Source organism: Periophthalmus magnuspinnatus, chromosome 10 (assembly GCF_009829125.3).
Source record: "Periophthalmus magnuspinnatus isolate fPerMag1 chromosome 10, fPerMag1.2.pri, whole genome shotgun sequence".
In the NCBI taxonomy this organism is placed as follows: Eukaryota; Metazoa; Chordata; class Actinopteri; order Gobiiformes; family Gobiidae; genus Periophthalmus; species Periophthalmus magnuspinnatus.
The window spans coordinates 16,648,915-16,662,845 of record NC_047135.1 but is presented as its reverse complement, the minus strand read 5'-3'; the positions used below and the strand labels follow the sequence as shown (position 1 = coordinate 16,662,845).

The following is a 13,931-nucleotide window of genomic DNA, read 5'->3' as shown; positions in this document are numbered from 1 at the left end:
CATGGCCTAGGTCCAAAGTATATCTCCGACATGTTAGGGCCATATGAACCATCTCGCAATTTGAGGACTTCAGGGATCGGCCTCCTGCTGGTGCCCAGAGTCAGGACTAAACATGGGGAATCAGCGTTTAAGTTTTATGCAGCTAAAACTTGGAACAGTCTTCCTGAAGATGTGAGACAAGCCTCTACTTTGACAATGTTTAAATCCAGGCTCAAAACGGTTCTGTTTAGCTGTTCATACGACTGAAAGATTTTTATTCTGCACTCTTCTCTTTTAATGTTAATTTTATGATGATTATTTGTAATTATTTATGTTTTGATTTGTGTGATTTTAATGTCTTTCTTATTCTGTAAAGCACTTTGAATTACCTTGTGTACGAATTGTGCTATACAAATAAACTTGCCTTGCCTTGCCTTGCTGTCTTTCGCATAAAGTAACCCTCATTTGTTTTCTTTCTACATTTTATTATTTCATTACTTTAGATGGGGGGAATATTAAAACCTTTAATCTTTTGGCCTTCAGAAGAATAAACAAGCTTAGAACTTAATCAAAGATCTACAGTAGAAGTTAAGAGTTGAGATCTTGATTACTGGAAAATGGTTATTAGACATGTAACATTAAAGGGCCAGTACTTTTTTTCCATGTGTTTGAGAAAAATATGTCTTGCCCATAGATTGTATATATAAATGGACGTAGCCAAACTGCAAGCCATTGCATTCCAAATGGAAAGTGCACATGGGTGTGCTTCCAACTCCATCAACTCTGGCTCCAATTCACTTTCTACTGAAAAACTGTCACCCTTCCGGTGGTATCCTGGTGTTTCCCCTTGGCCAATTTGACGTAAATCTAGATATGAACATTCATAACAGCAACAGGTTTGATTGATAGTGCTGCTATGCGCCCACCCCCTCCGAAACCAGTGGTGCAGGTGGAAAAGCGATACCTTTAACAGCCTCGCTCCAAATTGGCTCTTTGGTTACTATGATACTCACGGTTGGAATTCCAAATATGGAAATATGGAAATTTGCCTTATAAGTGAAAGTCTCGACTAGCTCCATTTGGCTGAAGGCGAACACTATGGGTGACTTCATACTCCCTTAGTCCATTTCTTTATATAGTCTTTGATCTTTCCCGAGTACAGATATATTGTATAAGCAGATCAGCCTTAGCAGTTGAATTTAGCATTACTGTAATAGAAAACTGAAGAGTTGTGTCTCACCTCGATGCTGTGCTCAGGTTTATCCTCCCGATCCAAAGCTGCGTGTGTGCTGATCACTCCTGCAGAGAAAACACAAACACTGGGTTACCATGGGGCTAGCAACAGGCTAACTAGCAACAAACAAAGAAGAAGTCACATGGAGAGAGTTTTTCCGCAGTTGATTGAAGGCAAATTAAATTTTCTTATTGATTATACAATGGCTAATATCAACTGGTCTAGCACAACCATTGCAAATACTCCCAGAGAGCTTCAGCTATTTCTGTTAATTGTAATAATAAGGAGTATTTATTTGCTTAAAAATGTGTCTTCTGCATTTGGCCTGTGCTTCAATGCAGCAGGAGTGGTGGGCACCAGGAACCCATCTCCAGCTACAGTTTCAGAATGCGGAAACATTAGGACCTCTGGCATAGCGATTAACAATTTAACTCAAAATATTATCTCATTTGAATGTAAAAAAAAGTCCTAAAAATATTGCATATAACGGGGTGAACTACCCTGTAAATCAATACTTTTAGAGATATACAGTCCCTGACAAAAGTCTTGTCGCTTATCCATTTTGTAGAAACAAAAGCTTATAACCTGACTTTAAATTAATCGAATGGTCTTAGAAATGTCTCATATGAAAGCTAAAACCTTCCCAAATTATGCTCAATATACTAAAATAAATTTGCTTCACTGAAGAAAGATTGATCATTTAATGAACACAGAAAGGTCAGATTTTGGCAAGACAAAAGTTTTGTCGCCTACAGAAAATTTAACAAATAATTGACTTCAAATACAAAAAATGTTGCATAACGTCAGTGAATTAAGTAGTGGTGCTGTGAGATCCACATTTAATATCTTGTATGACTTCCATGAGCTTGAAGAACTGCATCCATGCGGTTCGACAATGATTCATACGATTTGTTGATGAAGTCATCAGGAATAGCAAAGAAAGCAGTCTTACATGCCTCCCAGAGTTCATCAAGATTCTTTGGTTTTGCCTTCCATGCTTCCTCTTTCATTCTACCCCAGACATGCTCAATGATGTTCATGTCTGGTGACTGGGCTGGCCAGTCCTGGAACACCTTGATCTTCTTTTCCTTGAGGAACTTTGATGTAGAGATAGAAGTATGCAATGGAGCACCATCCTGCTGCAAAATTTGATCCCTTTTATGGTTGGGAATGTAAGAGGTAGCTAATACTTCTTGATATTTTAGGCTATTGATAGGCTGTAATCTAGGATTAGGCTGGGATGAGGCTGTAATCTAGGATTACAGCCTCATCACAGGTGAGGCTGTAATCTAGGATTGGGTGCATCATATGACAAGGCGACAAGACTTTTGCCTTGCCAAAATCTGACCTTTCTGTGTTCATTAAATGATCAATCTTTCTTCAGTGAAGCAAATTTATTTTAGTATATTGAGCATAATTTGGGAGGGTTTTAGCTTTCATATGAGACATTTCTAAAACCAATCGATTAATTTAAAGTCAGGTTATAAGCTTTTGTTTCTACAAAATGGATAAGTGACAAGACTTTTGTCAGGGACTGTAGCTAGAGTGACGACACATCTCTGCTTACCTGGGACAGTTTTGAGCCCTGTGTCCCCTATCCCAGCAGATTTATCGCAAGCCATTGATTTTCTAACAGTTTTATACAAGAAATGTCCCAGGTGTCCCAGGTGTCCCTATTTTTGACCAATTTGATACCATACAAAGTAAAAGTAAAGTACAATACAAAGTAAAATACACTGTGCTTGAAAATTTGCATAATAAGGCCAAATTAAAGCCGCAAGAAGCATCGAATGACCCTCACGGGCCGTGCTTCGCACTCGGCCGACCCGGCACTCCCTGTGGGTGGCGCTGGCGCGCCACTTACCTCTGTTTTAGTGCGGCTTTGGGCTGCATTTGGCACCAAACAAGTCAAAAGACATTGGAAGTGCTGATGCACAAAATGCAAAAACATGGGTTTTTCCAGGCATCGCCATGGCAACACTGTGCAAAATACAAACTTAGCCCCCCCGGACTTTTTTGACAGGAATGACCTTAAGAGTTACTGCGCCAAATTTCACATTCTTCAATGAAGTGAATAAGTTGTCATAAGACTTTGAAATGTACAAAAATTTGGAAATTTTCCCATTAGGACAGTGCTTCTCAATTATTTTCTATCATGCCCCCCTATAAAGAAGAAAAAATTCAAATTAAAACAAGTAATTTAGCAATTTGGTACGCCACCTTATGATGCTAACAGTGCTCGATGGTTTAAGTGACATTCGCAAAGCGGGATGATTGTTGGCAATATTTGGCACGTTTACGCTGAAAAAACTCCAGTGTCTTATCAGGGTGACTGAGGTGTAATGAGGTGTCTTAACTTATTTGGCTTCATACTGTCCGCTGCCACAGCAGACAAAGGTCTGTCCTCGTGTCCCACCGGAGTCACGGTGAAGCCAAGTGCTCCATACGCTTCATCAGACTTCCTTGTCTTACTTTTCGGGTGAGTCTCATTACCTCCGTTTATCTCCGCCTTTCTTTTCATCCCTGTTAAAATGTTTTCCATACTGTCTCTTTAGCAAAAGTGTCTCTTGTTCACTGCCCTGTGTCACGATCTGTTCGCTCTCTCCTGTTCTTTGCTGTGTGCGTGCTGCGTACGCACTGTCTACAGTATCTACAGTGTCATACGCGGAGTCATACGCGTCCCCCCCCTGGCATCTCACTGCGCCCCCCAGAGGGGCGCGCCCCACTGTTTGAGAACCACTGCATTAGGATAACATGGGCTATTCACGCATCGCCATGGCAACCCAGTGAAAAATATGACATGGGTCCCATTGATTTTTTTGATCAGGATGACATGAAGAGTCATGGTGCCAAATTTCACATCATTCCATGAAACTAATACTGTCCCCATGACTGGGAAAAATTGGGAGGTTTCCCATTAGGATAACATTGGCTGTTTGGCGCATCGCCATGGCAACACGGTGCACAAAAACACATGGGTCTGATTGACTTTATTGATTGGGATGACCCAAAGGAATTTTGCGTCAAATCTGATAACATTTGGGAAAACAAAATTTTCAGCCCTCCATACAAATATATTTGTTATTCTGTAGGGGGGCGCTGTCGTGCCAAAATTCTTTCTTTCACAAACAGTAGAATAAGGCAGAAACGTTTTACAACTGATTCGAATTTGAGCTAAATTGGACTTTGTATGCACAAACGGGAGCAAATTTTGAAAATTATATATATATATATATATATATATATATATATATATATATATATATATATATATATATATATATATATATATATATAAAATCAACACCAGAGAGAGCCTACTTTGGATACATTCCCTGACTTGACTATTCCCCTGACTTTGTGACTTCAGGCAACACTTTCTAGAGAGAACATTTCCCAACGAACATTTTGTTTTTAGTTTATTGTGGCCCCATAGGTTTTAATTGTATATGTATTGTGCACTCCTTTTACATTATTCTAACTAAAAGTTCACATTTGACTACAATTACCCATGTCAATTTGGGTAATTGTACATGGAAAAAAGTAAAACATTGGTTTAATGTATAATTTATATCATAATCATTTACATCAAAATATTATTCTAAATAATATTATTCTATATTATTTATTATTATTAAATATTATTGATAATAATGATATATATTAAATTGGCCAAACTATATTTGTTTAATTTATAACAGTTAATACATTATACATTGGTTCAATGTTTAAAATTGAATTGGGTCAATTTAAAAAAAAAAAAAAAAAATGGCATTATGGGCCAGTTTAAAAATACTAAATTAAATTAACATACTTGTAATAGATTAACACAATGTAAAATTCTAAATTAAATGAATGTACATTTAATGGATTAATGAGGTTCATTGGTTCAACTTACAATTTATAACGCAATCATTTACATCTAAAAAGTCTTAGTTGTTCATAATGATGTCTATTACATTGGTCTAACCTGATTCTTATTGTCAGGAAGAATTGGTTCAAGATGAAAATTATGTTACCTTAATATTCAACTATATTAATTAATCAATTAATTGAGCAAATTTAAAACAATACAAGTTCTTTATGACACATTTCAACCCTCAATATTGTTGTCCTAAACTCTTAGTAAATACATAACACATTGATATTTTAGTTTTTTATTAACAGTGCATGCACAAAATTGACACTATACAACGTATAATATGAAAGCTATGAGTCTTCGAGGCCTGCTCCAAAAAAAAAAACAAAGTTTTATAAAGTATGGATATTTTTGTGGATTGTGAGTTACAAATGATCAAAAACAGCATTTTGCAGGGTTGACAAAGCTCTATATTGATGAAAGAAGTGGATTTGTGGAGCTGGACTAGAAGTGAGTCAAGCCTTACATTAACAAACCCAAATGTACTTTGGCATTCATTTTATTTGGGAAAGATCATCTCATGATGATTTAAAATTTTTACTCAGATTGTGTAATGGCAATTCCATTTTTAAAGAATATTAAATAAGCAACAGAGCGAGTTGTGCTAATAGAAAACAATCACAAATGCTTTTCAAAACAGTCTTTGCATCATTTATGGTTTAATAAAAAGATGGAAACTCTTTAAACAGTAGTAACCTTTTACTGGCCTAGGTGATTTTAAATGTATTCAATTTTAATAAGTATTGTTATTTACATCTTCTTTTAATCACGCAAATAAAATCCAACTTTCAGGCTCATTGCCATTGGTTACCACCGTTTCTTTCCTGCCATCCTGGTAGCCACAACAAAGATAATGGGTGCAGGAGCTTTACAAACAAAACAAATAACATTCACATTTTGTCTGCTGTAACTTTGAACAGCTTAATAGAGTTAAACAACAAAACTGTAAAATGTGTCAAACTGTATTAAAGCAGATGAATGAACTACTTGCGATGTAGCAAGATGCTGAGTTTGTGCACTTTTGTACTCATTCTTTTTCCATCTAGACCCAGAAGCACTTTTTGGATAAACTCACATGTCCGTTTGCACTTTTTAGGGTACCTCATATTAAGGGCGTAGATCAGACCAAAGAGCGTGACGACCCCTTTAATCGGTGACTGGACATTAGACTGGAGATCTGTAGATGTTGCAATGACTGCCATGGTCACCTCAATGTCACCATCTTGCAATGCCTGCAAAAGATGAGAATTAGCACAAAATATAATTCACACATAATGCATTTTTTTTAATAGTAAATTGAACCATGTCCTACCAAGCCATGCCCAATAGCCAAGCTACATTACTAACAATTAAAAAAAAGCTTTGGAACAATCCAATATTAATCTGCTACATCACTACTGTAAAAAATCTATCCCAATAGTGTCAGTAGACAATTTAAATGAACATTAAGTTCAGTAATTAGCATCTTATTTTTTTCCATCCCTTGAGACTTTCTGAAGGTAAATGCAGAACTAATTGAAAGTTCTAATGAAGTTGGCTTCACAAAATGCAAACAATTGTTTTTGTTGGGCCTTAAATAGCAGCTATAACGACTCAAATCTAGATCAAACATTTTAAAGTTGCACTATATGATTTTCTGATAAATGGTGTGAAATCTTATATTCTCAAGGGATATATTATTTTGTCTGAAATAATCCAACAACAACTAAGAGAAAGTCAGATTTCAACTAATGTATGTCAACATGGTCAATAATGCACCCGCATGTGTCTGCTCAAAATAAACTCCCTCAAATACTTAATGTAATAACATTAAACTGAAAAAATTCCAATTTTACTGTTACCATTTCTGAACGATTTGTGGCTTGAAAAGTGTAGTTAAAAATATATATGAATTTAAACCTCCTCCTCCTTTTTCTCGCTCTCACAAACCTTTTGGTCTCATTAGATTCACATGCATGTTTTATTGGTCCCTGCCACAGGTTTAGAACAGATTTTTCAAACACAAAAGTGAAGCACTGGTTTTATCCATGAACAGCCAATCAGCTTATCTCAAAAAATAATACAGCGAATCACTGGACACTTTCCTACAAGTTTAACAAAGCTCAATGAGGACATGTAAGGGTCAGATTTTTTTTTTTTTTTTTTCTAAAGCTTTACAAGGAAAACAAAAGGTACTGATAAGAAAATAAAGTTGGGTACACCAGTTTTAACACTTGGTTCACTAAATGGCTTTTTGTCACTGAAATATTTTGACTTGATGCTCTCTCTGGAATGCACTGCAATGTCATAGTGGCAATATTTGTTTGTATCGTCTCATCTGGTGGTAAAACATATGTCACATTGATGCCATGCACATGTTTCCTTTGAAATTAAACAAACTTAGGTGCAAACTAATGTTTTGCCCTAATTGTGACACTTACCTCCTGAGAATTGACCAGGTGTTTGCTTTGAGTCCCCGTTCAAGTGCTTGGGTGGGGAATGGGCTCCATGAGAAAGTTAGAAAAGCTGTTCGTCTGGAGAGGTCTCGGTCACGTTGCTGAAACTTGCACGAAGTATTCAAAACACAGGTGGCATAGTTTTCTTCTGTTGGTTATTGGACAGAGTCAAGTGAAGTTGTTGCTGGTGCTGCCCCCTGTGTTGGAGGGTTGACTTGGCACAGCGCATGATCAAGAAAGGCACAATGAATACATTGGGTCAATTTAACTATTGTGAACTACTGTTGCACTAGCCAAATTGGATGTACATAGAAAAAATAAATACAAACACAAGTATAAATCTGTATCATTAAAATTGAACAGACCAATTAAATTTTGTTAAATTAAGCCACTGGCAAAAAACCCCAAAACAAAACACATTGAATGAACAACAGCCATGTTTCACTTTTCAGTGTTGAGGTTGAGACGTATACATACCTTGAAGTGGGTTACATATAGATAAAGAACTTTAGGTAATGAAAAGGGGTAATAATGAAATATACTGTAATATAGTCATTCAAATTTCAGATTTCAGTTCAAATGTTAATGCTCCTGGACATGTTTGAAATATGAACCGAATCCAACAAACTTAAATCTCAAATCTAATCACATCTCAAATGGATATCCTTCCTAAACTCTTTGGCTTACTCACAACTTCTATTTCTATTGATACTTTGCAGCTCATTCCCTGTGGGGATCAAGCTAACTAGAGGTACTGCTCTGTCTGAAGCTCTGTTACTCAAGACTTTAATCTGGGCTTTGTTTTAACCCCCCCCCCCCCCCCCCCCAAAAAAAAAAAAAAAAAAAAAGAATTTTGCTTACTTCACCTGCTTTACATTTATATTGTATTTTATAACGACCAACAACCAAAACCTCATTATGAATTCAATAGATCTGACACCATGAAAGCCTGACTCACTCTGTAGATTTATTAGTTAGATCATATAACAGTTGTACCACAGCTGTATAAAGAAAAGGGTTAGTCACCGTTTGTCACAGCTCTTGTCCAGACATGAGCCTCCATTGAACACATTTGTACAAATCAAGAAGAGCCGCCACGCCCCAAAGATTAGCTTAAGCACGGATCAGAGCCACTGGAGATAACCATCTTTGATGAGGGGTTTGAGTTATAGTGATACTTTATAGCAACATCATGCTGGGGGAGATGCATAATGTTCATCAGTTGCCATGGAGACACAATGCACATACCGCCAAAAGGTTTTTAGCTAAAATCTCAAGAAAAAATACGAAATTGATATAAACAACACATTTTCAGGAGCCTGTGATCAATATTGGCATTCTGTTCCTTGTTAGAGGTTTGACTTTCAACAAAAAGTTGAGAGTGACTTATTGAAAAACTGTTGGCTAATGCTGGCTATTTTGGTAAAAAAAAAAAAAAAAAAATTCTTGAACACAGCTCTATGCTTGAACAAACACACTTTTCCTATTGGTCACATTCAGCAATGTTCTGAGTAGATTACATGACTCGTGCTAAAATGTTAATTGTAATCTTGCCCCATGAAAACTGTGATATTATTTAACCATAACCCTAAATACCATGATATGAGCTAACTCCACGGCTGCAATGAATAACTGACTAATCGTGATGTGTTGACTATAAAAAAATAATCGCAGTTGTATTTTGAAAATGTGAATTTAACACTGGAAGATAAAATATTTGTTTGAATTCTCTTGATTTATCCTTCAGAATAAAGAAATTAAATGTAGATACAAGTTGGAAAATTATACTAAATGGTAGAAGTGAACAATAGACACCTCTCTTAAATAATTACTTTACTAATAATAATAGGATGAAAAGATTTTAAAAAAATGAAGAAAATACTGACATTCCATGTCCCTACAGCCAGATGCTGTGTCTGTGGACCGGGTCATCTAGACACCCATCTTCGACCGCTGCCCAATGCTCTTCGCACCCGACCCCTGTGAGACCCTCTGCGGGTGGTGAGCACACAGGAGGGCGGACCCATGTCTTCCTTTCCGGCTGAGCCCGGCTGGGCCCCGTGGGCAAAGGCCCGGCCACCAGGTGCTCGCATTCGAGCCCCAACCCCAGGCCAGGCCTGGGTCGGGCCCCGGCTGCACCATGCTGGGCGACGTCACGGTCCTTGTTATTTTGCTTATCATAGGGGTATAAGGAACTGCTCTTTGATCTTTGGGTAATGACCGAAAGAACAAGACCGCGGATACGAGCGGCCGAAATGAGTTTCCTCCGCAGGGTGGCTGGGCTCTCCATTAGAGATAAGGTGAGGAGCTCGGAGTAGAGCTGCTGCTCCTCCATGTCGAGAGGAGGTGGCTCGGGCATCTATTCCGGATGCCTCCTGGACGCCTTCCTAGGGAGGTGTTCTGGGCATGTCCCACTGGGAGGACGCCCCGGGGAACACCCAGGACTATGTCTCTCGGCTGGCCTGGGAACGCCTCGGGATTCCCCTGGAAGAGCTGGAGGAAGTGTGTGTGGAGAGGGAAGTCTGGGCCTCCCTGCTGAAACTGCTGCCTCCGCAACCCGGCCCCGGATAAAGCGGAAGAAAATGGAATGGAGAAAATACTGAACATGTGCAACACAACTAAGTGATGCAGCGATGTTGCAGTGATGTAACATAACATCTGCCCAGGAACCACAGATGAAAAATAGCCCTTGGGCTAATTCTGGCTTATTTACATTGAAATGTTGATTAATATTCACTGTCCTGAAATAATATGCACTGAAATAAATATATGAAATAAATAAAACAATGTGCCAGTTGCGGTTTTCCCAAAATTACAAAACTGAAAAAGTCAATAATCTTAGATAGCCTATCTACAGATCTCAGAATTTTTCATCATTCTGCTGCTCGTTGGTGCCATAGTGAATAACAATTTTAAACTAATTATTATTTAATTTCAATATAAGCAAGTCATCAAAATGTTGCATTTAACAGCATGCTGAAATCGATGAGCACTTAAGTAAAAGTTACTTAAAAATATTAGTAAAAGGCAAAAGTTAAGAAAATAATCTACTTTCGGAAGTATTTTTTGTTTCAGGTAACAAGTAAAGTACTAGTACAAGCACCTTGGCACATAGGTCCAATATCATTTGTCATTATGACTGAATAATTGTAGTAGAGCTTTTATTGAGAAATGTGTGGTTTTATTGAAATGTCCTGAACAGAAGTGAGGAAATCCAGTGAGCACAAAGCAAAGACAAACACAAAGAACCTTTCAGAGAGACGTGCTTAATCCTGCACTGTTTTAAAATAGCAGCACAGGCACACAAAGAATACGTAATACCCATGCCACCCCCTGTTACCTCTGCGCTGTCTACTTTAACATGAACAAAGCTTCAATCTTTTTCTGAAAATCAAATTACACCAAAATATTTCATTGGTTGAACAAGGCTTACAGGAAGGCAGCAAAGGCCAAGTATAAGACCAAATGTAAGAGTAAACAAGCTTGCCGGAACAGTTCTTAACATGAAGTTAAAATGTATATATTTCATTCTTTCTTTTTTTTCTTTTTTTTTGAGACAAAAATTATGTACACTAGTTAGTTGTTATCCAGGATAATGTAACTGTCAAGCACAAAATACTTGCCTCTCACTAGAAAGTTGTATTCTGTAAGGTTCTTTTGTGTTAACAGTAACATGCATTTTCCCCAAATGTTGATCCCCCAATTGAGATCATTCCCGATCCTGGTCTCTGGCCTTTAGTCTGGAGTATGGTCTGTGGTCTGATTTCTGATGTGGACTCTCGACTTTGGTCTCTTATCTCCAGTTTGGTCTCTGGTCCGGTCTCTGGTCTCTAGTGTGGTCTCTGGTCTGGTCTCTAGTCTCTGATCTAGACTCTGATCTCTAGTCTCTAGTGTGGTCTCTGGTCTGGTTTCTAGTCTCTGATCTAGACTCTGATCTCTAGTCTCTAGTGTGGTCTCTGGTCTGGTCTCTCATCTCTGGTCTGGTCTCTGATCTAGACTTTGGTCTATGGCCTCGTCTCTGGTCTCTGGTCTGGTCTCTGATCTGGACTCAAGAATCTGCTCTCTGGTCTCTAGTCTGGAGTCTGCTCTCTTGTCTGGTTTCTGGTCTCTAGTGTGGTCTCTGGTCTGGTCTCTAGTCTCTGATCTAGCCTCTGATCTCTAGTCTCTGGTCTGGTCTCTGATCTAGACTCTGGTCTCTGGTCTGGTCTCTGATCTGGACTTTGGTCTATAGCCTGGTATCTGGTCTCTGGTCTCTGGTTTCTAGTCTCTAGTCCGGACTTGCAGAGACCTTACAGTGTTTACTCTCCTCCTCTGTAATCCTTTGCATTGTGGCCTAAAGGCGTGGACAGTGCAGATTAGCATTGGGCCTGTAGCAGCACGTAGCGTCTTGGCTAAGACACTACTTCAAAGACTACACTGGTGGCTAAAACTGTCAGAAATCAGCTACAGGCAGATTTGATTTAACTTTCACAACTCATGTGTCAATTCAAGGACTTTAGGTCAAATCTGTTCCTGCCTCATATGTTTCGTTCATGGAGGAATGTATCTAGGTTTCTGACTTGCCTTAAAAGTAACTAAGAGAGGATTCTTAAAATGTATTTTTACAGTTTTTATCTAAATGTGGTCTGCGAGATGAATTCCAATCAAAACACATCACAATTAGCAAATCGCAATGACTGTGAGTTTTGAAGTACCATAATTTCTCCCACAAACAGCAAAATCTCCTGTCTTATTCTGTGTAAAACTGCTAACCCTGTAGTTTAGATCTGTCTGTCTCTCTCCCACTCTCTCTCTATCTCTCTCTGTCCCTCCCCCTCTCCATCAGAGCAGTCCAGGGTCTATGGGTGAGTGTGTCTGTGACTTCCTCCCTCACACACACTCTCTCTCTATATATCTCTCTGTCTGTCTCCCACTCTCTCTCTCCATGAGAGCAGTACTTCTGTTGTGACACACCTGTGTTCTACTCAGTCACCCCTGTTCAGACATGACTCGCGCCTTAGCAGAAATACAATTCTATCGCTCATTTCTCTCTCTTCTTCTATTTTCCCTCTCTCTGCTCTCTCTCTCTCTCTTCTTGACCTCTCCTCTTACGCTCATCCCCTTCACATTTTACTTCTCACTCGTATTCTCTCTCAGTTTTCTATCCCCATTTCTCTCACTCTCTCCAATTCTCACCTTTGTCTCTGTTCTTAACCTAAAACCTTAACCTCACCTCTCTAACTCTATCTCTCCCCTCCGTTTTCCTTCATTCTCTCTTTCCTCTCACCCTCCTCCCTCTTATCACATCTCTCATCTTGCTCCCCTTTTCTCTCTCATCTCAACCTCCTTCCCTTCCTCTTTCTCACCCTCACTCCCTCTCTCCCCTACCTTTTTATGTTTTCTCTCTCTGCCTCCCTTTTTCCATTCTCTTTCCTCTCATGGCCCTCCCTCTTATTGCATCTCTCTTTTTTCTCTCACAACTTTTTCTATCTCTTTTGCTTTTTTCTCCCTGTCTTGTATCTCGGCCCTCTTTCCTCTCCTCTCTCCATCTCTCCCTCCCACTTTCATTCTCTCCCTGCCTGATGATGGATGGAGTAGTGTCTAGCCACAGGGAGCAGGCGACTCATTGACAGGCATGTTAAAGGCTTTGGAGAGCCTTAATGTAAATGACCCACAGGAGTCTCCGTTAGAGACCCATTTAACTCAAATTAGATACTAAAGAATAGATTATAGACCAATACCGATTCCATTCCTGATTTCTTACTTTTTTCCATGTGTCTCACAATTAATTAAAAGTTTCAGATCATCAAACAAATGTAAATTGTAAATTAAACAAAGACAACCCAAGTAAACATAAAATGCAGCTTTTCTGTGATGCTTTTATTTAACACTAAAAATATATATATATAAATAAATAATAATTGAAAAAGTAATTGCCCCCTTTGTTAAATGATGAGGTAACTGTGATTAATCATATTATTGTGGAAAGCTGAGTTCAATTTCATAGCCACACCCAGGCCTGATTGCTGCCAGATCTTTCAAATCAAGAGATCACTTAAATAGAACCTGTCTGACAAGGTGAAGTGTGCCATTTTGTACCCAAGACATCATTCCGCGATCCAAATAAATTCAGGAGCAGATGAGAAGAAAAGTAAAAGTCTGGAAAAGGTTTGACCTCCAGCGAACCATGGTGAGAGCCATTATCCACAAATGGAGAAAGCATAGTACAGTAGTGAACCTTCCCAGAAGTGGCCGGTATAGGTGGAAATCACGGGGAGGATGGGGGTCTGGACCCCCCTTCCCCTTTGCTGACTAGTGTCCCCCTCTCCCCTCTTACTTTCCTCCCTTCCCCTTGCCTTAATGCTTTATGACAAATAGTGAATTA

At 38.7% G+C, this 13,931-nt stretch overlaps 1 protein-coding gene across 1 annotated transcript in view; it reads right to left on the bottom strand.

The window, feature by feature from the left end:
- Positions 1–13,931, bottom strand: part of fat2 (FAT atypical cadherin 2) — a 193,255-nt gene that overhangs the window by 144,558 nt on the left and 34,766 nt on the right. Inside the window, exon 4 of the mRNA XM_033974109.2 lies at positions 1,220–1,278. Within this exon, the coding sequence (XP_033830000.2) occupies positions 1,220–1,278 (59 nt within the window). The remainder of the gene's footprint in view (positions 1–1,219; positions 1,279–13,931) is intronic.